Raw genomic sequence first — 25,402 nt, forward strand, 5'->3', positions numbered from 1 at the left:
ACCTAAGGGTTGGATGGACAAAACTAGCCACCCACGAGTACCTCGGTCAATAGTCCTACCTATGGGTGGATGAACGAACTAAGCCACTCATAAGCGCCTTGGTAAAAGATCTAAGTCTTCCTACCTACTAGAGGACGGATGAACCAAGCCCTTCACAAGTGTCTCGGTAAAATTTAAGCCCTCTTACCATAGAATGGATGGATACAAACCAGTATTCAAAATTTACTGTCCACAAGATGGACGGATATATGAACTAAAGTAGAATAGAAGCTCGCCAAAGTAATGACATAATTCAAACATGTCAATGTCAAGACAGCTTATCAAGGCCACTTTCTTTTTATGTAAGAAACAGATATGATATTCCTAGTTATGGCCAATACGATATATGCATATATGATTGTATTCCATATTCTTACATGTTTCTTTATCACTTTCTTATTTTCTCCTTGAATCTAGGACTATTTACTTGCTCATTAACACAAAGTGGACAGATGACAACTCATGTTATAAAGATGGATGGATATATGAACTGAGTCCACAAAATGAATAGATGTGTCAAAAAGCATCCAAATTCATGTCCACAAGATGGACGGATACATTGACTAAGTCCACAAGGTGGATGGGTGAAAGATATACAATGTAGTACATCTAATTATTAACAAATCCACAAGGTGGACAGATGAAAGATGTATAATGAGACGTACCTAAACTATTACTAAGTTCGCAAGAAGGACGGGTTAAAGCACTTAGGAATTTTTCATGACACAAAAGAAAGAGGTCAAACAAGAATATATAAGAGCGACAGAAGCAAAGGAAGCTCAAAAAACCAATGAGCGACAATCGTTATCCTTACAAAAAGCCATTGTTCTCAAAAGAGCTTAGCATATACGAAACTACTGTTCTCAAAATAAATTTAAAAGTAAAAATCCTTAGGCTGATCAAAGGGTACATTTTTTTCGACGACCTCAATGCCACTCAAAACGCGTAGCGAATACCCTCAACTACCCCATCAATCAAAGCGTAACTCCTGAGGAAAGAGATGACGGCTGCAAGAATCTGTCACCCCATGAGTCTGTTTAGGGTAAAACTGATGGACACATATGCTGAGGGGGCAACTGATAAGGGTATTTCTAGACCTACAAAGTTGACGACATGACAAGACTAACGAATACATTTTCATGGGCAGATGGATCCAGAGGAAGCGAACCTCAGTTAGGCGAACCTCAATATGGGCAGACCCAACAAAGGGGACAGATCCTAGATGGACGAACCCAATAGAGGGGGACGCATAGTACTCACGTGGCTGGAAGTGCTCATCAAAAATCTTAATATGGAAAAACCTTGCACCCTATGCCTAACCATAATTGAGGGTCATCTACAATGAAGACCATCCTGAAAAATCCGGAAGTTTGATGGAGAGTTCTCCCCATAAGGAAAGGCCTTCCTCCTTAAGAAATTAAGGTCAAATCTATACCACTATATAACCCCCAAAACCCTCTTTTACAAAGGTGCGCATAATTTCCCCTAGTTCAGTTGGTACTCTAGAGTTGTGAAAAGTTCTCTAACTTAACTTTTGGAGGGTATTTGGCCAGTACCATATCGGTACTCTTTGTAAGGTCTTCTTCTTTTTCTGTGTTGTGCAGGTCTGGTATCGAGTACGTAAGGACCGTGCGACTTACTGACGATTTTTTGGCATCATCAAAATAAAAATGATCTTTTTACAGTATATTAGTGGAAAATTTATGTTGTTCCAAAAATTTCTATGTCCCCAAATTAGAGATATATGCAGTACTCATGTCACTGTCACTTGCTTAACAAGCTAGATGCAAGCTCTGCTTTGAAAGTCTCTTCATTTGACCTTGCACAGCGGCCTTGTGTTAAAATTCCCGAAGGACCTCAGTATGTTTCTGCCCAGCAACAAAAGATTTTGGCACAAAGTATATAACAAACAACTTTTTTCTTTCTTAATTCCAATTTAGAGTATTTCTTGCATGAAGAAACTATTGAATTTGCTAACAAAATTACTTTCTTGGCTATAACATGTTCATCAAGCTAAATACTTCTCCAATTTCTCGACTTCCTCCTGGCTTCCAATGTAAAGTGGAACACGTTGATGGATCTGTCCAAGAAATGGGATCAAAAGCACAATCCTAGTTATTATTATTATCAACAAAAAGCTAAGCAGACTATAATTTTATATAAATTTACTCACCTCAACTGGTGTAATGTCAAGTATTCTGTTCTGGCCATCTGATCCTTTCCCACCAGCTTGTTCCACTATAAAGCTCATTGGAGCACACTCATACAAGAGCCTCAGCTTCCCATTCTTGCTCTTCTTGTCTCTAGGGTACCCATAAATGCCACCATAGAGCAGTGTCCGATGGAAATCACCAACCAAACTACCAATATACCGAGAAGAATAGGGCTTGCCACTGGGACCTGGGTCCTTGAGATCATCAATGTACTTCTTCAACTTGTCATCCCAAAGCTGATAGTTCCCTTCATTGAATGAGTAGATTTTTCCAGCTTTCGGTATCTGGATCTTTTCTTGAGTCAACAAGAATTCCCCATACATAGGGTCCAAGGAGAATGCAAATACACCATTTCCAATTGTGAGAACAAAGATCACAGAGCTTGAGTACATGCAATAACCAGAAGCAAGAAGGTTGCTTCCTGGTTGGCACACGCTCACAACACACCTCTGTTCCGCTTTGTCAAGCTGCCAAATTGCCATATACAAACAATTAAGAATTTATTTCATCATAGATAGCACGTTTCACGTTTTAAATGTGGACATCATATGTGAAATTATGTTGTATCACTAAAATCAATGTAAGGAGTGTACATCAACAAATGTGTAAGAACAATTTTTCTTAAATGAAACATGCAAAAAAAGAAAAGAAAAAAAAAAAAACTATTTATCTTGGAATGAATGAGGGAGAGAGGTGGACATACAGTGGAGTCGTCGTCACCAACATCAGCGAGGCACTCATCATTTGGGCTGTATATACCAAAGATAGAGCCAGTGGACACAGCTGCATCAATGTTTGATGACCCATCAAGAGGGTCAAATACAACAATGTAGTTGCCAGAGTAACTCTCTTCCACTGCTACGGGCACATCCTCTTCCTCTGATGCTATGATCCCTGTTCGTCCACTTGATCTCAAGCAATTGGAGAAAACCTGTTAATGCAAAATAACGGTTAAAATGCAACAAATAAGCCATCATAGCACCGATCCGTTGTAGTCTAGTTGGTTAGGATGCTCGGCTCTCACCCGAGTGACCCGGGTTCAAGTCCCGGCAACGGAAATAATTCTTTTTTATTTTGGTTTCGTTTATCCTATTATCTCATGGGCTGTTACCAAACCAAAGCCGTTTGATTTCTTCAATGATTTAATGAACTACAAAACCAAATTATCTGGCATGTTTATTAGTTTATCAATGCCTTTTTATTTACTTATTATTTATTCTAATTTTCATAATTCGGTTGGAGAGATAATTTGAATCTTAAAATATTTTTGTTAATATAATTGTGTCAATTGAACTATAAGACACTTGGCTAGTTTACTCACAATTGGTTACACAAAACTACCAACAAATGACATTAAATTTTTATGATTGTCCAGTTTACCAATATATATATATATATATATATATATTTATGATTGTTATTTATTAATGTCCCATTCAATTTACGGTTAAAATGCAACAAATAAGCCATCATAGCACCGATCCGTTGTAGTCTAGTTGGTTAGGATGCTCGGCTCTCACCCGAGTGACCCGGGTTCAAGTCCCGGCAACGGAAATAATTCTTTTTTATTTTGGTTTCGTTTATCCTATTATCTCATGGGCTGTTACCAAACCAAAGCCGTTTGATTTCTTCAATGATTTAATGAACTACAAAACCAAATTATCTGGCATGTTTATTAGTTTATCAATGCCTTTTTATTTACTTATTATTTATTCTAATTTTCATAATTCGGTTGGAGAGATAATTTGAATCTTAAAATATTTTTGTTAATATAATTGTGTCAATTGAACTATAAGACACTTGTCTAGTTTACTCACAATTGGTTACACAAAACTACCAACAAATGACATTAAATTTTTATGATTGTCCAGTTTACCAAAATATATATATATATTTTTTTATGATTGTTATTTATTAATGTCCCATTCAATTGTGCTGGTTTGCAAAACATATTGTTTATTTGAAACTGAAATGCAATTTTCTCTACCATACATAGTTGCATTAAAAGAACAGGGTCCACAAAGCACAAACCTCATTTGAGACAACGTCCAGTTTTTTCTGGTCCTCCCCTTGAATGTTAACAGCACCCTGTACTCCAGTCAAGTTGGAAACGCTAGCTCTCTGCACCAGCGAAGCAATCTGCTTGCACGCCATTGAAATGCTCGACAGCACAATAGTGAGCTCTGCATCAATCACACCTGCCTGTTCCTGCTTCAACAACCAGCCCGTCAGTGTCTGAATCTCAAACGTACTCTTCTTTGTCGCCGCCTCTGCTGTGCCCACAGCCATGCATCGAACCCCGGCACCAACATGTTTCTTCTTACTACTATTACTGTTGTTGGGGCATGAAAGAAGTGTGTTGGAGTCAAAGACGCATAGTTGGAAAGGAGATAGACGAGCGATGGAACGAGAACTTGAGAATAGGAGATTGGATTGTGCTGTTGTTGTTGCTGCTGCTGCTGCTACAGAAACCATGGCTTTTTTTTTGCTTTCTAGATTTTCTGTATTTTCTTCTTCTTCTACTTTTGCTCTTAGTAGCAGGGACTGCGGGGATTGTGTTGTGCAATGAGGGGGGATTGTGAGGTTGGTAACGATTACTGTTAAGTCGGGTCCTACTTATCCTCGTTCGCTTCAACATTTCCTTGTTTTGTGACCATGGTTTCCTTTGGGACTCCCAATAGGACGAGGGACTAACAAATAACAAGTGGAGCAGGAGCCGCAAGTTGGGGATGGTGTTTGGGCTCAGTGTCCAATTTAAGCCCAATAGTTGGATGACCAAATTGATGGGCCAAATTAATGATTTGATATAAATATTTGGCTAGAATGCAAAATTGATCCTTTAACTTTCTTTAGATTTTATTTCAGTTTTTTAATTTTATTTTAGTTTATTTCAGTTATTTAAGTTTTAAATTTATTTAATTAAGTTCTTTTTGTTAGATTTTGTTAAAATTAATTGAAAAAAAAATTCTGGAAAATATTTTTCAATCATTAATTGAATTTTTTTAATTTAAAAATTTGAAGAAAAATTTATAAAATTGAAAAATTAACCACAACATATAACAAAAGTTAATGGAGAAGTCTTAATTAAATAAACTTGAAAGTTAGAGGACTGAAATGAACAAAAGTAAAATTAGAGGACTGAAATGAAATCTGAAGAAATTTAGAGGGTTAGTTTTGCATTTTACCCTAAATATTTTATGGACAATCCAAAATCTAAAGTGTAACATAACCATTACATCCAACTACCAGAAAAAAGGCACATCTAGACTTTACCTCTTATAACTTTTTGATCAATTGTCATTTTAATCGACTAAGTTTAAAAGTCGTCATTTCAGTTAATTAACTTTGATTAATTATCATTTTAACCCACTAAGAGAACTTACATCAATGGGTGTATAATAGAAAAATGTGTCAAATTTACAAATTTTTGCTTAAACATTAAAAACTACTAACATCAGTCTATCTATAACTTTGTATATTTACATTTTTGCTATGTATATAAATGGTTACTATAACTTTGTATTTTATTTTTTAAAATATTTTTTTCTCACCCCTCTCTCTCTCTCTCTCTCTCTCTCTCATCCTAGCAACATGCTCAAAAAATTCATCAAATCCATGCAAGTCATCAAATTCTTCAAACCCATTTGAAATCTATATTATAAACTCATCAAATTCATATACAAATCCATATGAATTATCAAACCTAGATTGCAAAGAAGAAGTAGCAACAACAGCGGCGGCGGCAACAAACAAATTAACTCAAAATACTGCCCGCCAGCACCACCTAACCACCAGCATCACAACCCATTACAAAACTTGATAATCCAAACACAAAATCAATGGAAAACCCAACCCCACGAAAAACCCATGTGGAAAACCCAAACTTTGTAAAGACTCGTTGTTGCTGTTGCTACTGCCAATAAATATGGTCTTGCATCTGTGTGTGAGTGTTTGTGGGCTTGGGATGAAAAAGAGGTGAGATCCCTAGAGATGAGTAAGAGTGGCAATTCGTGTTCATGTGTCGGGTTCATGTCTTGTGAAGCTATGAGTATTTGGCTATATATGTTGACTTGAACTTGACTTGTTTAGTAAACGTGTCAAGAATCTTCAATCTTAACATGGCCTATTTATTAAACAGGTCAACCCGACAAAATCCATTTAATTAACAAGTCATGTAAAGATCAATACAAATAACTCGTTTAATAACATATTTGATTAATAAGTCATATTTGATCTAAATAACATGTTATCAATTCTCATATATCTAAATTTAAAATACAATTACAATTATAAATATAGTTATAAACATATAATTACAACCATAAATTAAGCAAAAATAATAAGATAATAATAAAAAAAGCTAATACATTTATAAGTTAAATGTGTCAAATAGGTCAAACGGGTTTGCATGTTGAACACAAACATGACTCGTTTATTAAATGGGTCAGTTGTGTCAATTTGAATATGATTCAAACCTGTTTAGCCTCAACTCATGATCTGTTTATAAATGGGTTAGTTGTGTCGGATTTTGCTACCTTGGAGATTAGAGGCGACATATTTTTTTTTTTTATTTTTATTTATTTTTATTTTTATTTTTAAAAGAATTGAGAGAGAGAGAGAGAGAGAGAGAGAGAGAGAGAGAGTAAATGAGAGAGAGAGTAAATGAATATAATAATAATAAAAATGATGATTTAACTAAATAAAGTGTATAATAGATATTTTGATTTAGGTGTTTTTGAAAAATGATTTTATAAAATAGAAAAAACAGGTTTTTTCAGTTAAAATAAACAAAATTTTACATAATATAGCTGATGTGAATGTTCTAAATTTAAAAATTATCACTATAATTTATTAACTTTGAACAATTGTTATTTTAGTCCAAATTGCCATAGAATAGACATGGATGTAAACATTATGGGCATTTGGAGGATAAACGTACAGTAGTACATGGGTTGCCCAACCTAAGAAACACATTAATAGACAATAACCAATTGAGAGAAATGCAAGACAACAAGCAAGAGAATGCAAACAGGGGAGTCAAGGATTGATTTAGAAAAAGAAAAGAAGGTATTATCTTGTATGATGTTTAAGCACTTTAAAGTGGTGACGCCATTCTAGTTATTAAAATTTAATTACTATAAACTCCAATAATGATGAAAAGTTACTATCTCAACAAGATAATGTGTGGATGATGTAAAGTTGTAATTTACAACTATTTTATATTGGTTTTAATTCCGTGCCAAATTTGATTGTAATTATGTTCAATCCTATGTACCCTGTATTATTTGTGGGATTTCATTGTAATGGTTGTGTGAGAGAGAGTGTGTGTGAAGACTTAAGGCAATTGAAGACTAAAGCTGTTTTCGTGTGTAGCTCGCGAGTAAGCTTCCCGCGAAGTGATGCATGTGTCATGCACATGACTGGAATGCGAAGAGTCAGGACAGGATGGAGACAGCTGGTTTTCGCGAGTGTCTTGCGGGTAAGGCCTTCTGCGAGATACTCGCGAAACATTTTGTTTTGATGAATTGTCATTTTTGATACACACTATCTGTACCCACACTATATAACCCACATTAACCACAGATGTTGATGAATGCTTTTGAGAGAAAACTCTAGTCACAAACCTTGAAAGTTAGATATTGTTATACCCTTAATTCTTTACACAATTCATTGTGGATTTACTCTCCTCANGGAAGAAGCCAGGCTTTGGCGGATGCAATCAGGCGTATTGCGGGATCCAGAGAGCTAGACAAGACAGAGTTCCAATAAGCCTTGTTGGATTAGGAGCTTCGAGGGCCTAGGTGCATTGGGTAGATTAGGCTTGGAGGGTCTCTTGCTACTCATGTATTCCAACTGATTGTCTAGTGGATCAATTACCGCTTGGAGGGTGGTGGAGAGGTTTTATGTCGAGTACTTCGATTTCCTTTTCGATAATACGTTGGTATGTTATCTTGTGTTTGCATTCTTTTCCCTACTCTTTTATCTTTCAGTTTACTACTGTGTTATATTGATTATGGGTTATAGAGTAGTTTATTTGTTTATCTACTCGCATTTACTTTATTCTGCACTTAGTATAAGTTAGAGTAAAATCTATCGAGCCGTAATTTTTAATTTGGGGGTCTAAATAGCTCTTGTGTTTTTAACAAATTTTCAAGCTTTCAGATGAAATTTGCCTTTCCATCATGAAAAGAAATAGGGATTGGTTTTGATAAGAAGGTAAAATGTGTGGATGAAATTTACCTTTTTTGTTGTTGTTGAGGAAAGGATGAAATTTACTTAACATAGGATTTAAAAAGTATCAATTTTGGTTTAAGGATCCTAAATGACAACTTTAGGAATTATGCTATGTAACCTTACATTTGAAATTTAGTAGTAATTACTTCACTTTTCGATGCGTAATGCAAGTAATTCAAACATAACGATGAGGGCTAAGCAAGTAAGCATGGATTTAAAGGCAACTCTTATTATTATTAATTTTTTTTACAGGTAAAAGCAACCCCTTTAGGCCAACTTTAGTCATGGACCATGGAATCCGTAGGCACCCTAAAACCCTTGCTTATTAGATATGTTATTGGCAATGAAATTTTTTTTGGTCACCCTCTTACCAAAGATTGATTGATCAAGATAACATATTGGACTAAGGAAATTAGTGAAAAATCGGTAGCTCATAAATTCTTCCCTGACATGATTTAGCATGTCAATATAATCTTGAACACGAACAAAAATGATAGAAGACACAGATTCATACTTGTAACTTGGGGAATGTTCATGATGCCTTTAAGATGTTATGACTACATGTCACATTAATTGGTTGTAAGATTTTTGACTTTATTTGAAACCTGCATATAAATTGGTCATTCATTGACAATCAAGTAAGCAAAGTTTCTTCCTTCTTAAAAAAAAAAAAAAGTAAGCAAAGTTTCTTCTCACCAAAAAACAGAAAAGAAAAAGAAAGTAAGCAGAATTAGAAATTATCAAAAAGAAAAACAAAAAAGTAAGTAAAGTTAGATGACAAAAAGTAAGATATGGGGAATCAATCTCAATCCTTAAATGTGTCATTCAAGATCTTTGATTTTAAGGATCTGTTTTTTAACCCATCATTCATAACTCATCACCCATAACCCATATCTCACATTCCATAACTCAGTTTTCAGTTTTTGAAAACTCCTGAAAGTTGTTTTTAGTTTTCATGATTCAAACTCACTTTTTTGAGTAATGAGTCATGAGAATTTAGATAAAAAATTGAACCAAAGAAACATCCTTAAGGTGGGGCCCATAAAATTTGAGAATTGAGTGATGAAAAATGAGAATTGAGCGATGAAAATTCATAAACCAAACACGCTCTAAATTTTTGGATCTTTTTTTTTTTTTTTTTTTTTTTGGGTTGAGAAACCAGAGCAAAACATGGCCCAGCAAAAACTAGCATTGCTTAAGGAACATCAAAAGAAAGAAGGTGTACAATATGACCTGGTACATCTTTAAGCCAAACGTCTAAACTGGAAATATTTTTTGCTCTTTTAGTGAGAGCATCAACAACTGCGTTACAATTATGTTTCATATGACAAAACTAAAATGAAATCAAGTCTGAAGCTAAAATCCTGATATCATTAATAATATGACCAAAGTCAGGGTGGTCCGAATTCTCTTGGATGATGGCTTGGATCACTTTTGCAGAATCTCCTTCAAAGATCACATCTAAGAGTCCTATTTCTTTGACGAACAGCACTGCCCTACGACAAGCTAAGGCTTCCATGGTTGCTATTTACTTGGCTAAAGGGATTGGCATTGTTAGAGCTCCAATTGCTTCTCCATGCCATCTCGAATGATCACACCAATATCTACCGAGGAGCTGGTCTTGAACACTGCTGCATCGAAATTTGCCTTGAAGAAAGGGTATTCTGGAGGTCTCCACTGATGAAGAGCAGCAATTGTGGGGGCCGTAGCAGGGGAGGCTTGCATCGTCTGGAACTCTTGAAGTAGGGCCCCTACCTTGGAGATGACGCAGTCCACGCCTACTGTCGGGTGGCCAAATTTCAGTGCGTTATGATGATTCCACACAACCTAGGCCACCATGATGAATAGCTCCTTCCTGAAGTTCTCCTGTACTTGCAAAAAAAACCCAATAAATCGTTAAAGCTCTGAGGGCGAGCTAGAGTAGTGGGACAAGCCCAAGATAGTGAACCCCAAACTCCCTCCAACTCTTTGCACACCCACAGAGCATGGATGGTGTCCTCGGGTTCAGACTTGCAATGCTCATAAAGATCAGAGGTGCTAATGTGCCGATGCGCCATGTTGGACATTGTGGGGAGAGCATTGTTGCAGGCCCTCCACGCGAAATGTTTAACCTTGTTTGGTACTCTTAATTTCCACAACCCATTCTAGAATTTCCTTTGATAAGCATTATCTGAACTGCCTGTAGAATCTGAGTTGTCAAGGGTGACTAGTAGCTTGTAAGCACTTTTTGTTGTGAATAATCCATTGACTGTTAAACCCTATGAGGGTTGGTCAGGGGGCAGCCTGCTGCTGAGTGAAATCCCAAGGATTATTGAAGCTTCATGGGGGAGGAAAAGTCTCTCAACCATCTTTGATTTCCAAATACCAAGGTCTTGATTAATCAAAGAACTTACCTTGGATTCGGGTTGGAGAGATGTAAGGGTGGAGGCAATAGATCTATTTGACTTAACAAGCAGCCAATTATCTTCTTTAATCCTTGCCGTATGACCATTCCCACTCCTCCAAACCATGCCCTTTCTAACCACATCTCTAGCGCTAAGAATGCTTTTCCACGCATAAGATCCAATGGATGAATCTTTTGCATCAAGAATCGAACAATTTGGGAAAAATCTAGCTTTGAACACACAATGACAGAGAGAGTTCGAGTTGTTGATCATGCACCACACTTGCTTAGCGAGTAATGAATCATTAAACTTCTCTATCTCTTTGAACCCTAAACCCCCTACTTCCTTAGCCTCGCATAATATCTCCCATTTTACCCAATGAACCTTCCTATTATCACCACTATATCCCCACCAAAATTTTCTTATTAATATCTCCAACTCCTTAACAAGCCCCTTCAGAAGTTTGAAACAACTCATTGTGTAGGTTGGGATAACCTGAATGACAGACTTTATAAGCACTTTTCTACCTGCTTGAGAAAAGATTTTTTCCTTCCACCCTTGGAGCTTCTTCCACACCCTCTCCTTGAGATAGACAAAGCTTTGCTTTTTGGCTTGACCTACAAGGGCTGGCAGCCTGAGATATTTTTCATATTGGCAAATAGCAGGCACACCCAGATGCTGTTGTATGATAGCTTGATCTTCAGGAGGACTATTAGAGCTAAAGCAGATATTAGTTTTATCTCTATTAATTTTCTACCCCGACCCTCTTTCATAAATGGATAGCAAATCAATGATTTTTTGGCATTCCTCCTCCTTTGCTCTACAAAACAACACATTATCATCTGCAAAAAATAAGTGAGAAATTCTTGGACCATTACGACAAATAGCCACCCTATTAATCTCACCATTAACCTTTGCTTTGGGGAGCAAGCTTTACAAACCAAGGGCACAAAGTAAGAACAGGTAAGGGGATAATGGGTGTCCTTGCCTTAAACCTCTGGAAGGTTTTATATTCCTCACAGGTTGCCCATTGAGGAGAATAACATAAGTGACAGATGACATACAAGACATAATAAGTTTTACAATGCTCTTTGCAAACCTCGATTGCCTTATAACCTTCTCCAAAAAGGTCCATTCAATCCTATCATAGGCTTTGATCATGTCTAATTTTAGTGCCATGTACCCTACTTTCCCTTGGATCTTGCGTTTGAGGTAGTGAAGTATCTCAAAGGCTACTAACACGTTATCAGTGATAAGCCTCCCCGGTAGGAAAGCACTTTGGGAATCAAAGACAATGTTGGGGAGGATTTGTTTCAACTGATTAACCACCACCTTGGATATCAATTTATAAACCACATTACAAAGGCTAATGGGCCTAAAATTAGAAACCTTTTTAGGAGTTTTGATTTTTGGGATAAGGGCAATAAAAGTTTCATTGAGGGATTCATGGACACACCCTAAGTTAAGAGCATTAAGAATAGTTTTAATCACATCATTACCCACAATATTCCAAAAGGTTTTATGAAAGATAGGTGACATACCATCGGGTCCAGGGGTAGTGGTAGGGGCTATTTGCTTAAGGGCGTGTTGAATCTCTTTAGCAGTGAACTCTCGGGTCAAGACATCATTCATCTCATCTGAAATTACTGGTTAGATGCCACTAAGGATATCATCAAAATCAAACGGATGGGATGTGGAAAACAAAGATTTGAAGTAGTCTTCAATCAGCCCACCTATTTGGCCCTCATCCTCCCACCATGCACCCACCTCATCCTCAAAACTACAATAAAATTTCTTTTATTTCTTTGGTTAGCCCTACAATGAAAATACCTCATATTTTTGTCACCCTCCTTCAGCCACTAAGTTCTAGACCTTTGCTTCCACATACACTCTTCTCTATTCTTTAGCTCCTCAATTCTGGTTCTAAGCTCATAGATGTGCCTTGGATTGGACCTGTACCCATCAGATTCTTTAGCCAACTTCAGTTCCCTCAGGCTTCGTTGCAAAGTGTTATGGACATGCCCAAAAGTATTGCGGTTCCACATCCTAAGATTGTCCTGACATGATGAGATATTTCTATTGAAACTCCACACCGACCTAGGTAGCTCGGATTGTTTCCAAGAATTTCGAATCACATCCTTACATGTGTTGTCTTTGAGCCACATAGCTTCGAACCGGAAATGCCGGCTTTTCCTATAGAATCGATTCAACTCAAAATCCGTGCATAGGAGTACCGGCTTATCGTCTGAATGAAAACAATCCAAATAGTGAATCCTAGTAGTTGGGAAATGAAGGATCCATTCTACCATTGCCACACCCCTATCAAGCCTAATCCACACTTTTTGATCTCCAGGTCTTCTGTTACACCAAGTGAAAGGGAAGCCATTAAACCCCAAATCTTTCAACCTACAAAAGTCCAGTGCATCTCTAAAACTTTGCATTTGAGCTTTCAGCCTATCCAACCCCCTTGTTTCTCTTTAGCCAAAATAATTTCATTGAAATCCCCCATAGCCACCCAAGGTAATTGCTTTGATGACTCAAAGCTCTAAGCAAAGACCAGGAGTTTTCCCAGCTGGTGGTGTTTGGATCTCCATAGAAACCCGTAAACCGCTAGGCGTCATTCTCTCCATGGTTTATAAAAGCATCAATGTGACGATCAGATTAAGTTTTAATATCCAAGTTAATCTCCTCTCTCTATAGCAAAGCTAAACCGCCAGCCATGTTCACACATGGTAAAACAAAAATATTATTAAACTGCATCTTACGCCCTATTCTTTCCATCAAAATTTTCTCAAGTTTCATTTCCATTAAGAAAACAATTTGGGGATCTTTATTGCTAACCAAAGCAATCAGTTCTTCTTCTATCTATGGGTTCCCAAGCCCCTGATAGTTCCAACTTAAGCAACTCATTGCATCCAGTGGTGCTGGGAACCAGCCATCACTTGAAAGTTTTCCTTATTGTCATCCTCACAAATGTCCATACATTGTCTCTTACCTCCCTGTTCCTTCTCTTGATCAATACTTGGCCTATGGTTTGTATCCATAAGCAGTGGTCCACTATGTTTACCTATGCTAGGTGCACGGGCTAACTTTGTCCACTTCCTATTCAGTTTTGAAGGGGTCATGGTTTGGGACCTGTTCAAGTAGTCACCTAAAGGATTTGTAGGCGTGCTAGTAGCTTGGTCACACCCCTTGTTTCCAATAAAGCATTGTCTTCCTCTCTTCGGTACACTTGGTGTTGACTTAACACTACTTCCTTCAGGATTCAAGTTCAAGCCTCCAATATTTCTCATCATTGTTTCCTTACTTGCCTCCTTACCCCGCCCAACTATCTTCAACGATTGACTAGATGCCTCCTCAGACAAACTTTGGCTAGAAGTAGCTTTACTACTTGGCTTCCTCCAATGACTGTGATTGATTTCCTCACCCCACGTATCGAATTAGCCCTAAGCCATTCACCAAATTGCTGATCTTCCTTTCTTAAGCAGCCTTTACCCCGAAGCCATAATGCACAGTCCCTTTCCCCATGTGTCACTCTATCCACTAAATTATGAAAAAGTTTATCGACAAAAAATTTGACAAAAATTTCACACCTATTGGCTGCTGATGTGACAAATTGTTAATAGTAGATAAAAATGTGATGTCAGTAATGGGCTTAGAAGAGAACCAGTAAAAACTTGCTATTGTGAAAAATATTAAGAATTTTTTTGTATATACTAAATTATCATTTTTTTGGGTAATCATCGGAATATATTAAAAAAAGAGAGGCTAAAATGCCAAAACAACCTCAGAACAAAACTTGGTTAAATACAAGCCATTTCCATTAGAGCTTAGAATTTCTAAAATGTCCACAGGTGGACATTTAAACAAAAAGAAGTTGTTAGCTTGATTAGCTCCCATTTTTGCCAACGCATTTGCACATTTATTAGCTTCTCGATGGCCGTGCTTAATTCAAACCAAGAAGAAACAACATTATTAGCATAGTATAAGTTATCAAGGAGATCAACAAAGTATCACTTTGAAAGTTTGAATCACCAACAAAGTAGACAAATGAACTTCTATTTTTCCCGTTGACCCAAAGTGAAATTATTAACGTATATAAAATGAGTGTAAGGGCAAAAACAAATTGGTTCAATTTTTAATAACATATTGCAAAATTATGCTTTTTATTATGCCAAGCAATGGATCATAAGTCAATAATCTCAACCCCAACATGTTGGCCACATTTGATTTAATCAATACCAATTATTTGGGTGACTAGTTATAAAACAAGGGATTTAAATCGTGCGATTGGTATTTGGTCTTTGTTATAAGAATTGTTTGGAAGTTTCTTTGGCCTTTCCATGGCAGGAAAAACCCTGCCGTCTTAGGCGTCTCTCCACCTCAAATGTGACCTTGACTTTTATATATCTGACTGTATCTCACAATCTTGAGGTTGACACGTGGCTCTGTGGGCTGTTCTTCGATGTGAACGAGTATCTAACATTAACAATTTACAAAAACTTTCTTGACTGGAGCTAAAAATAAAAAAAAGTCATAATTAGTACGTTGAACCCATCAACGTGTCAAGGACTCCTGTTTGGCTTCTTACCTATTTCCTTCATGGTGAGCCGCATGTAAAGTCACGCGATATCTCTGACCTTGTACCAAATATCCAAGGGTTTGATCGCAAAAAAACGGTTGCCTTGTTCAAAGTTGTATAAATTTGTTAGTTTGAAAGCCAACGTTTTAGAAACAGTTATAAATGCTACCCTGTTTGGCCAAAATGGCCAAATACCACAATTTTTTGAGATTTTTAGTAAAAAATCACAGTTTCGGAAATAAATGGTAATCTACCACTTTTTCTAGTACTCGAGTACCCTATTTTATAGTTCCACCGTGGCTGTTGAGCTGGAAATTGGCGATTAAAAAAAATAAAGTGGTACTCGAGGTTGGTAAACTTGAGTATCATGCAACACAGTACTCGAGTATAGCAGGATCGAGTACCATTTATAAAAAAAATACATAAATTTTTTTTCTACAGTACTCAAGTTTACCAAACGCGAGTACTGTGTAATTTTTTTTTTGTTTTTGTTTTTGTTTTTTTTGCTTGAGGATAATTGACGAATAAACAGAAAGATAAAAATAAGTAGTTTTTCTATATTTTTATTTATTTAAATAGAAGCATTGTAAGATATAGAAACATTTTTATTTATTTAAAAATGTGTTCTTAATGGTGGAATTAAGTCAAAACTAATTCTTTCTCAAAAAAAAAAAAGTAATTATTATTTGGGATAATTATACTTTACCCACCTGTGATTTGCCTCTAATTTGACTTGCCTATCCGTAGTTTCAATTTTGACACTTTACCCACCCGAGGTTCAATTTGTTACCGCTTCATAACCCACCTCCCTGTCTGCCGTTACTCTAACACGTTTTCTTTCAAAATCAAAACACAAAACAGATTAAAAAGTTAGGGTTTGGTAAGAAGAAAATAGCTCTTGCTTTTGCTCTTGCTGAGAAAATATGATATTTATAGTGGTATATTCAACAAACACTTTGTTTGTAATTTGTTTTACTGAGAAAATAGTTTGTTGGGGATGTGTGTGAAATGGGATTTTCTTTGTTTTGATTGTTATTGTTAGATAATTTTGGGATTTATTTCAAGAGGTGATGCGACGCCGTACGGCGTCGAGTGTTTCCATTAAGCAAATGGAGAAGGGAACTGGAAAGAATCACAATACTAGGCTTTGTTTCTTGGCATCTTTGTCAGCTTTCTTTTGATGGAAAGATAGAAAAACTTTATTGATAATAAAGTGGTATACAACTTAAGCCCACTGGACAAACACAGGGCATCAAACAAGACAAAAGATTATAGACTACATCATTGTACAGATAAGGACCCAACGGGTAATACATGCATAAACAGCCAAGTTAACCTCCGTGCACAGAAGGTTATCTCCATGTGTAGCTCTGTTCTGTGCAGCCACAAAGTGTTGGTACTCTGCTAAAAATCCAAAGGCGCCATCAAGAACCTTTCTTGGGTGGAGCTGGACTTGCTTGAAATAAAATTTATTTCGAGCATTCCACAACGTCCAGGAGACTGTGGCCCATTTTTCCAGTTCAGCTTGAGGCAGTCTTCGCACCATCAAACGGAATAGCAGAAAAAAATCCTGAGCCTCGTTTGAACACTTCTGAATCCTCCCACTGCATAACGCGCGTACATTTCTTGCAAATGGGCATTTCTTTTGGATTTTGTTGTTGTATGTCCATTTCGTTGTGCTTGGAGCCAATAATAGTAATGCCACTGGTGATTCTCTTAAATTACAACCCAGTAATGTCAACACCGATTCAATCAATACCCATTTGCCCGATCCCCATCAAATTCAATCTGACACCCATTTGGAAACTACCTGACTTTGCAAGAGCAAGAGCAAATAAACCATATTTTCTATAAATATATTACTATAAATATACCACTATAAATATCATATTTTCTCAACAAGAGCAAGAGCAAGAGCTATTTTCTTCTTACCAAACCCTAACTTTTTGATCTGTTTTGTGTTTTGATTTTGAAAGAAAACATGTTAGAGTAACGGCAGACAGGGAGGTGGGTTACGGAGCAGTAACAGATTGAACCTCGGGTGGGTAAAGTGTCAAAATTGAAATCACGGGTAGACAAGTCAAATTAGAGGTAAACCACAGGTGGATAAAGTGTAATTATCCCTTATTATTTTTAATAACATTTTATATTTTTCATAAAAGTAGTATCAAAACTTTTCTAAAATGGTTTATTAACGAATGTCCTAAGGGTATCTGTTAACCAGACCTATAATATTTTTATTCATTACAAAAAAGGGGAAATGTTAATTTAGGTCATTGGTTTAGGAACTCTTTTTAGAAACATCTTATTGGGAGAATAATAAAACAATAAATGTTGTTGACAGCTTTTTATATTTCTCATAAAAGCAATGTCAAAACTTTCTTATTATGCTTTATTAACAATTGTTCTAAGAGNTCTGTCTACCACTTCTATTTTTCTGTAAGTATCTAGTTTCCCCATAGGTTTGGGTCCGAGGACCATGCAATACCTTGGTTCTGTCTAGTACCCAGGTATAATGGTGTGTATAGTTTTACCATAGGCTTGGGTCCGAGGACCATGCAATACCTTGGTTCTGTCTACCACTTCTATTTTTCTGTAAGTATCTAGTTTCCCCATAGGTTTGGGTCCGAGGACCATGCAATACCTTGGTTCTGTCTAGTACCCAGGTATAATGGTGTGTATAGTTTTACCATAGGCTTGGGTCCGAGGACCATGCAATACCTTGGTTCTGTCTACCACTTCTATTTTTCTGTAAGTATCTAGTTTCCCCATAGGTTTGGGTCCGAGGACCATGCAATACCTTGGTTCTGTCTAGTACCCAGGTATAATGGTGTGTATAGTTTTACCATAGGCTTGGGTCCGAGGACCATGCAATACCTTGGTTCTGTCTACCACTTCTATTTTTCTGTAAGTATCTAGTTTCCCCATAGGTTTGGGTCCGAGGACCATGCAATACCTTGGTTCTGTCTAGTACCCAGGTATAATGGTGTGTATAGTTTTACCATAGGCTTGGGTCCGAGGACCATGCAATACCTTGGTTCTGTCTACCACTTCTATTTTTCTGTAAGTATCTAGTTTCCCCATAGGTTTGGGTCCGAGGACCATGCAATACCTTGGTTCTGTCTAGTACCCAGGTATAATGGTGTGTATAGTTTTACCATAGGCTTGGGTCCGAGGACCATGCAATACCTTGGTTCTGTCTACCACTTCTATTTTTCTGTAAGTATCTAGTTTCCCCATAGGTTTGGGTCCGAGGACCATGCAATACCTTGGTTCTGTCTAGTACCCAGGTATAATGGTGTGTATAGTTTTACCATAGGCTTGGGTCCGAGGACCATGCAATACCTTGGTTCTGTCTACCACTTCTATTTTTCTGTAAGTATCTAGTTTCCCCATAGGTTTGGGTCCGAGGACCATGCAATACCTTGGTTCTGTCTAGTACCCAGGTATAATGGTGTGTATAGTTTTACCATAGGCTTGGGTCCGAGGACCATGCAATACCTTGGTTCTGTCTACCACTTCTATTTTTCTGTAAGTATCTAGTTTCCCCATAGGTTTGGGTCCGAGGACCATGCAATACCTTGGTTCTGTCTAGTACCCAGGTATAATGGTGTGTATAGTTTTACCATAGGCTTGGGTCCGAGGACCATGCAATACCTTGGTTCTGTCTACCACTTCTATTTTTCTGTAAGTATCTAGTTTCCCCATAGGTTTGGGTCCGAGGACCATGCAATACCTTGGTTCTGTCTAGTACCCAGGTATAATGGTGTGTATAGTTTTACCATAGGCTTGGGTCCGAGGACCATGCAATACCTTGGTTCTGTCTACCACTTCTATTTTTCTGTAAGTATCTAGTTTCCCCATAGGTTTGGGTCCGAGGACCATGCAATACCTTGGTTCTGTCTAGTACCCAGGTATAATGGTGTGTATAGTTTTACCATAGGCTTGGGTCCGAGGACCATGCAATACCTTGGTTCTGTCTACCACTTCTATTTTTCTGTAAGTATCTAGTTTCCCCATAGGTTTGGGTCCGAGGACCATGCAATACCTTGGTTCTGTCTAGTACCCAGGTATAATGGTGTGTATAGTTTTACCATAGGCTTGGGTCCGAGGACCATGCAATACCTTGGTTCTGTCTACCACTTCTATTTTTCTGTAAGTATCTAGTTTCCCCATAGGTTTGGGTCCGAGGACCATGCAATACCTTGGTTCTGTCTAGTACCCAGGTATAATGGTGTGTATAGTTTTACCATAGGCTTGGGTCCGAGGACCATGCAATACCTTGGTTCTGTCTACCACTTCTATTTTTCTGTAAGTATCTAGTTTCCCCATAGGTTTGGGTCCGAGGACCATGCAATACCTTGGTTCTGTCTAGTACCCAGGTATAATGGTGTGTATAGTTTTACCATAGGCTTGGGTCCGAGGACCATGCAATACCTTGGTTCTGTCTACCACTTCTATTTTTCTGTAAGTATCTAGTTTCCCCATAGGTTTGGGTCCGAGGACCATGCAATACCTTGGTTCTGTCTAGTACCCAGGTATAATGGTGTGTATAGTTTTACCATAGGCTTGGGTCCGAGGACCATGCAATACCTTGGTTCTGTCTACCACTTCTATTTTTCTGTAAGTATCTAGTTTCCCCATAGGTTTGGGTCCGAGGACCATGCAATACCTTGGTTCTGTCTAGTACCCAGGTATAATGGTGTGTATAGTTTTACCATAGGCTTGGGTCCGAGGACCATGCAATACCTTGGTTCTGTCTACCACTTCTATTTTTCTGTAAGTATCTAGTTTCCCCATAGGTTTGGGTCCGAGGACCATGCAATACCTTGGTTCTGTCTAGTACCCAGGTATAATGGTGTGTATAGTTTTACCATAGGCTTGGGTCCGAGGACCATGCAATACCTTGGTTCTGTCTACCACTTCTATTTTTCTGTAAGTAGAGGTTTGTCCTCGGATCGCTTTACTGGAGGTGATTCCTCCTTGGGTCAGATTATGATCTTTACACGTGGCGTTGGTCTCGCCTCCAGCTCAAGGCCCCATCTTTTTCATTTATGAAGCGCCCATTATCCGTTCGTGTTTTACGCTTGATGCTTCGGTGCGCGAAAACGCCTTCATTAATGTCCTCGTAAATTAACACGAATCCAACGGTCTATGGCCTCCTTGGAAATTGATAGCTTCATTATTAGCCCAGCTGATAATTCTCTTTTCGAACTCTGCATGAATTAATTCTCACTAACCACCACCCCCTATAAAAGGTGGCGAGATGGTTTCTCCACAACCCATGGACCTTTCAACACAAATAGAAAAACAGAACACATTCTTCCAACTTCCCAAGCCCTTTTAATAACCCCGCCGGAATTGTGACTGGAACTGGCAAAAGCCGGTATGGCCGCAGCCCCAACTGGGCTTTCGGTGCGGCAGAATCTAGGCGTAACCCCGATGGCGCCCTACAAGGTGGCCCGGAGGGATGTTGTTAGAGTACCTAACGTCTTTCCTCGGAGTGCACCCCCGACGAAGAAGACGTGCGAATTCACCTCATGGGCGGTGCTTGAGTGTTGCCGTCTCCAACGGCCAACACTCGTGAGGATTGGAGAGAATCAAGGGAACATCATGGGGGAAGGTATCCCGGAGCTCCTGCATCTGTTCCTCTCTTTGTTCCAGCTCCGCCTGGCCGAGAAGGGAGTTATCGGTGGCCTGGAAACATGATGGCCCTCCCCCTTCTCTGCCTTTTGTCAAGCTCTCCCATTCTCTTTATACCAATAAAGGGATGGCTTGACACTTCCCACTGGCTAGTTTTTTCTTAGGGCGGCTCTACCTGAGCCTCTGATTGTAGAAATAGCTGGTAGGATTAGCTTGTAAATTTGTTTGTAAAACATGCCTGCCTGAGCCTCTGATTGTAATTTGTACTCTTTCTATTTATGAAATAACAATATCAAGATTTCTCTTTTAGCTGTCAAATCTTCTATTTTTTTTTTCAACCTACTGTAAAACGAATACTTAGAACACTCGCCTGGTGCGGCGGCCAGCACCCTAATCCTCCCCACAGACGGCACCAATTGTAGGGACTCAGTTTGGATTGACCCTGAGTATGAATGGGTTTTCAGCCCAACAAGCCCAAACAATAAATTTATAGAGAGTGGGTTAAAGGTTTAGGCGCTGGCCGTCGTTCATCAAGCATCAACTTTCATTTATAAAAAGATACTTAGAGTTTCTTTACAACTGGGAGGACGCTCCTCGGCCATGGGTCGAGGAGGCCTTTTGCTTCTCTTTCCCCCCCCCCTCTTTTTTTACTTTACTTGCTTTCCTTATATAGTCTTCATCTTCCTATCTCCTTATTCCATCTGTTGATCATTCATTTGCCTCTCTTTTGGTCGTCCGTCCCATCAGAGGCCTTATCAGTACTCGAGTGGTTCACTCTGATCAACATTGCCCTGCTAAGGGGTTATATCCCCATTAATGCGGTCAGGGGGGTTAGGTGAATGCATTAAATGCGAGGGTGACAGCTTACTTTGGGCCTGGTCTTTCCCGAAAATCACCCTTGTCAGGCCGAGGATGAGGAGGTTCTCGGCGTGGATTGGGAAAAGAGGCTTTCCCCAATTTAGCCTTGAATAGTCAGTGTTCCTCGGCATGGGCCTTGGGCCTGCTACCCGATGGGCCGAGGCTATCAGGCCCACGGGCCCCACAATATACATTTGACACCACAAAATATTTTTCTAAAAAAAAAAGATGCTACAAAAAATGTTATTTCCACTAAATTATGAAAAAGTCTATCGACAAAAAATTTGACAAAAATTTCACACCTATTGGTTGTTGATGTGACAAATTGTTAATAGTAGATAAAAATGTGATGTCAGTAATGGGCTTAGAAGAGAACCAGTAAAAACTTGTTATTGTGAAAAATATTAAGAATTTTTTTTTGTATATACGAAATTATCATTTTTTTGGGTAATCATCAGAATATATTAAAAAAAGAGAGGCTAAAATGCCAAAACAACCCCAGAACAAAACTTGGTTAAATACAAGCCATTACCATTAGAGCTTAGAATTTCTAAAATGTCCGCAGGTGGACATTTAAACAAAAAGAAGTTGTTAGCTTGATTAGCTCCCATCCTTGCCAAAGCATTTGGACATTTATTAACTTCTCGATAGCCGTGCTTGATTCAAACCAAGAAGAAACAACATTATTAGCATAGTATAAGTTATCAAGGAGATCAACAAAGTATCACTTTGAAAGTTTGAATCACCAACAAAGTAGACAAATGAACTTCTATTTTTCCCGTTGACCCAAAGTGAAATTATTAACGTATATAAAATGAGTGTAAGGGCAAAAACAAATTGGTTCAATTTTTAATAACAAATTGCAAAATTATGCTTTTTATTATGCCAAGCAATGGATCATAAGTCAATAATCTCAACCCCAACATGTTGGCCACATTTGATTTAATCAATACCAATTATTTGGGTGACTAGTTATAAAACAAGGGATTTAAATCGTGCGATTGGTATTTGGTCTTTGTTATAAGAATTGTTTGGAAGTTTCTTTGGCCTTTCCATGGCAGGAAAAACCCTGCCGTCTTAGGCGTCTCTCCACCTCAAATGTGACCTTGACTTTAATATATCTGACTATATCTCACAATCTTGAGGTTGACACGTGGCTCTGTGAAATGTTCTTCGATGTGAACGAGTATCTAACATTAACAATTTACAAAAACTTTCTTGACCGGAGCTAAAAATAAAAAAAAGTCATAATTAGTACGTTGAACCCATCAACGTGTCAAGGACTCCTGTTTGGCTTCTTACCTATTTCCTTCATGGTGAGCCGCATGTAAAGTCACGCGATATCTCTGACCTTGCACCAAATATCCAAGGGTTTGATCGCAAAAAAACGGTTGCCTTGTTCAAAGTTGTATATTAAATTTGTTAGTTTGAAAGCCCACGTTTTAGAAACAGTTATAAATGCTACCCTGTTTTGTATAATATAGTTTTTTTTTTTTTTTTTTAAAATAAAATTTTTAGAAATACCATATCAACAACATATTCACAACAAATTCTAAGTAGCAAATTATTGATGGGTAGAAAGTAATTTCAACGGTGGATTCAAATTATAACTAACAATAACTTACATTTTAAAATTTGTTGTGAAAGTGTTGTGGACGTAAGCACGTAGCACTTTTTTTTTTTTTGATAGATAGACGTGATAGAAATTTGACTTAACTTCATAATGGTTGTTCTTTATCATAAATCTAAAGTACCAATTGGTTTTTAGAGTAAGCAGAGTTTGAACTCTAAATCTTTTATTCGATAATAAAAGATTTTACTAATCGAGCAAACTGAAACCCATTAATTAATTTTTTTTTATAGATGTTGTATATATTTTATTTGTAAGAAAATCAAAATTTCTAGGTGCTTTTTTTTTTTTTTGGGCTGAATATTGCAACTTATTTAGATATATAGCATTTTTTGGAAATTGATTTTCTCAAAATTGAGTTCAATGTAGAACTTAATTTTGCCAAAGTCGAGTTCTATGCAATTCAATGGATATGAAACTCAAGTTTGAGAAAATTTATTTTACATTTACTAAATTGCATTAAACTTGACTTTGGCAAAATCAAGTTCCAAAAAGATGCTACATAATTAAATAAGTTGCGATAGAGGCTTTGTAACAAAATAATATTCTAAAACCAAAAACTGATGGTTGAATAAGAGATTTGAAGCTGTCTACTCCAAAAACTGATTAATGTCTTGGTCTGATGATAAAGAGCTATCATTAGGAGCGGACGCCATAGGTTGAGACTTTCTCTCAAAAAAAAAAAAAAAAAAAAAAAAAATTCTAGAACCAAATATTTTCCCAAAAAATAACTTATTTAGATATATAGCATTTTTTGGAAATTGATTTTCTCAAAATTGAGTTCAATGTAGAACTTAATTTTGCCAAAGTCGAGTTCTATGCAATTCAATGGATATGAAACTCAAGTTTGAGAAAATTTATTTTACATTTACTAAATTGCATTAAACTTGACTTCGGCAAAATCAAGTTCCAAAAAGATGCTACATAATTAAATAAGTTGCGATAGAGGCTTTGTAACAAAATAATATTCTAAAGCCAAAAACTGATGGTTGAATAAGAGATTTGAGGCTGTTTACTTCAAAAACTGATTGATGTCTTAGTCTGATGATAAAGAGCTATCATTAGGAGCGGATGCCATAGGTTGAAACTCTCTCTCAAAAAATTAAAAAAAAAAAAAAAAATTCTAGAACCAAATATTTACCCAAAAAAAAGCCATTTTTCAAAATTAATTTCTTTCATTTGAACATAAAACGTTTTTCGACCCTAAAGAAAAAGAAAAAGAAAAATCAAATTCAACTTAATAATTTAGTTTGGAAGGATAATCGTTTACCAATGAAGGCACAAAAATCATGTGATATAATCCCGAGGCCCTGTTATTTGTAAAATAAAGGTGTTAAGTTTTGTTCTTTGAAGAGCTCGGTTCTATTTTGAGATGTACTTAAAGTTTTGGTTTTGAAATGATTAGAATCTCTATCCATTTTTTTTTTTTTTAAATTGGTAAATTGTACCCGCATTTCTTTAAATCTGGGAGGAATGACATTTCGCCTCTAATTAAAAAGAAAAATGATATTTCCCTCCTTTGAAATTTAAGGAACGAAATGAATAACTCATAAAAAAATGATTTATTTTTTATTTTTTTATTTTAGAAATGAAATTTAATTAAATAATTTTGTTAGGATGTTTTAAAATAAATGAATGGAAGGTAAATAACATTATTTGGGGGTAACATAGGGGGAAATGAATAGAATTCTTTTAGAACAACATTACTATTAAACCTTATTTTAAAGTAAAGGGCCGAATGTATAACAGTATTTTAATAGTTTTAGTTAAAATTTTATTAAATATAATTTTATTCCCTTAGATTTCTCCCAATTTTGAG

General features: G+C 37.1%; 1 protein-coding gene and 2 non-coding genes across 3 annotated transcripts; 2 read left to right on the forward strand and 1 right to left on the reverse strand.

Annotated features, from left to right (window-relative positions):
* Window positions 1-1,940: 1,940 nt before the first annotated feature.
* LOC112041197 (fructose-1,6-bisphosphatase, chloroplastic) lies at window positions 1,941-4,899 on the reverse strand. The gene is made up of 4 exons (XM_024074112.2): window positions 4,284-4,899; window positions 2,956-3,183; window positions 2,213-2,719; window positions 1,941-2,119 (listed from the first exon to the last, which is right to left on the reverse strand). Exons 1-4 carry the CDS (start codon window positions 4,725-4,727, stop codon window positions 2,048-2,050), a joined length of 1,251 nt encoding a protein of 416 aa, XP_023929880.2. The 5' UTR covers window positions 4,728-4,899; the 3' UTR covers window positions 1,941-2,047.
* Window positions 3,238-3,310, forward strand: TRNAE-CUC (transfer RNA glutamic acid (anticodon CUC)). Its single transcript has one exon. It is a non-coding gene; the product is annotated as a tRNA-Glu (tRNA).
* On the forward strand, window positions 3,734-3,806 carry TRNAE-CUC (transfer RNA glutamic acid (anticodon CUC)). The gene has a single exon. It is a non-coding gene; the product is annotated as a tRNA-Glu (tRNA).
* Window positions 4,900-25,402: the final 20,503 nt, after the last annotated feature.

The sequence above is a fragment of the Quercus suber genome, unplaced genomic scaffold (genome assembly GCF_002906115.3).
Source record: "Quercus suber isolate HL8 unplaced genomic scaffold, Cork oak 2.0 scaffold_130, whole genome shotgun sequence".
Lineage (NCBI taxonomy): Eukaryota > Viridiplantae > Streptophyta > Magnoliopsida > Fagales > Fagaceae > Quercus > Quercus suber.

Bases quoted from the DNA above. Each gene is read 5' to 3' on its own strand.
- LOC112041197 (XM_024074112.2), bottom strand. From the start codon at position 4,727: ATGGTTTCTGTAGCAGCAGCAGCAGCAACAACAACAGCACAATCCAAT. The intron at 3,184-4,283 runs GTTTGTGCTTTG...TTGCATTAACAG, and splicing joins TGGACGTTGTCTCAAATGAG to GTTTTCTCCAATTGCTTGAG. The intron at 2,720-2,955 runs GTATGTCCACCT...GCAATTTGGCAG, and splicing joins TTGGTGACGACGACTCCACT to CTTGACAAAGCGGAACAGAG.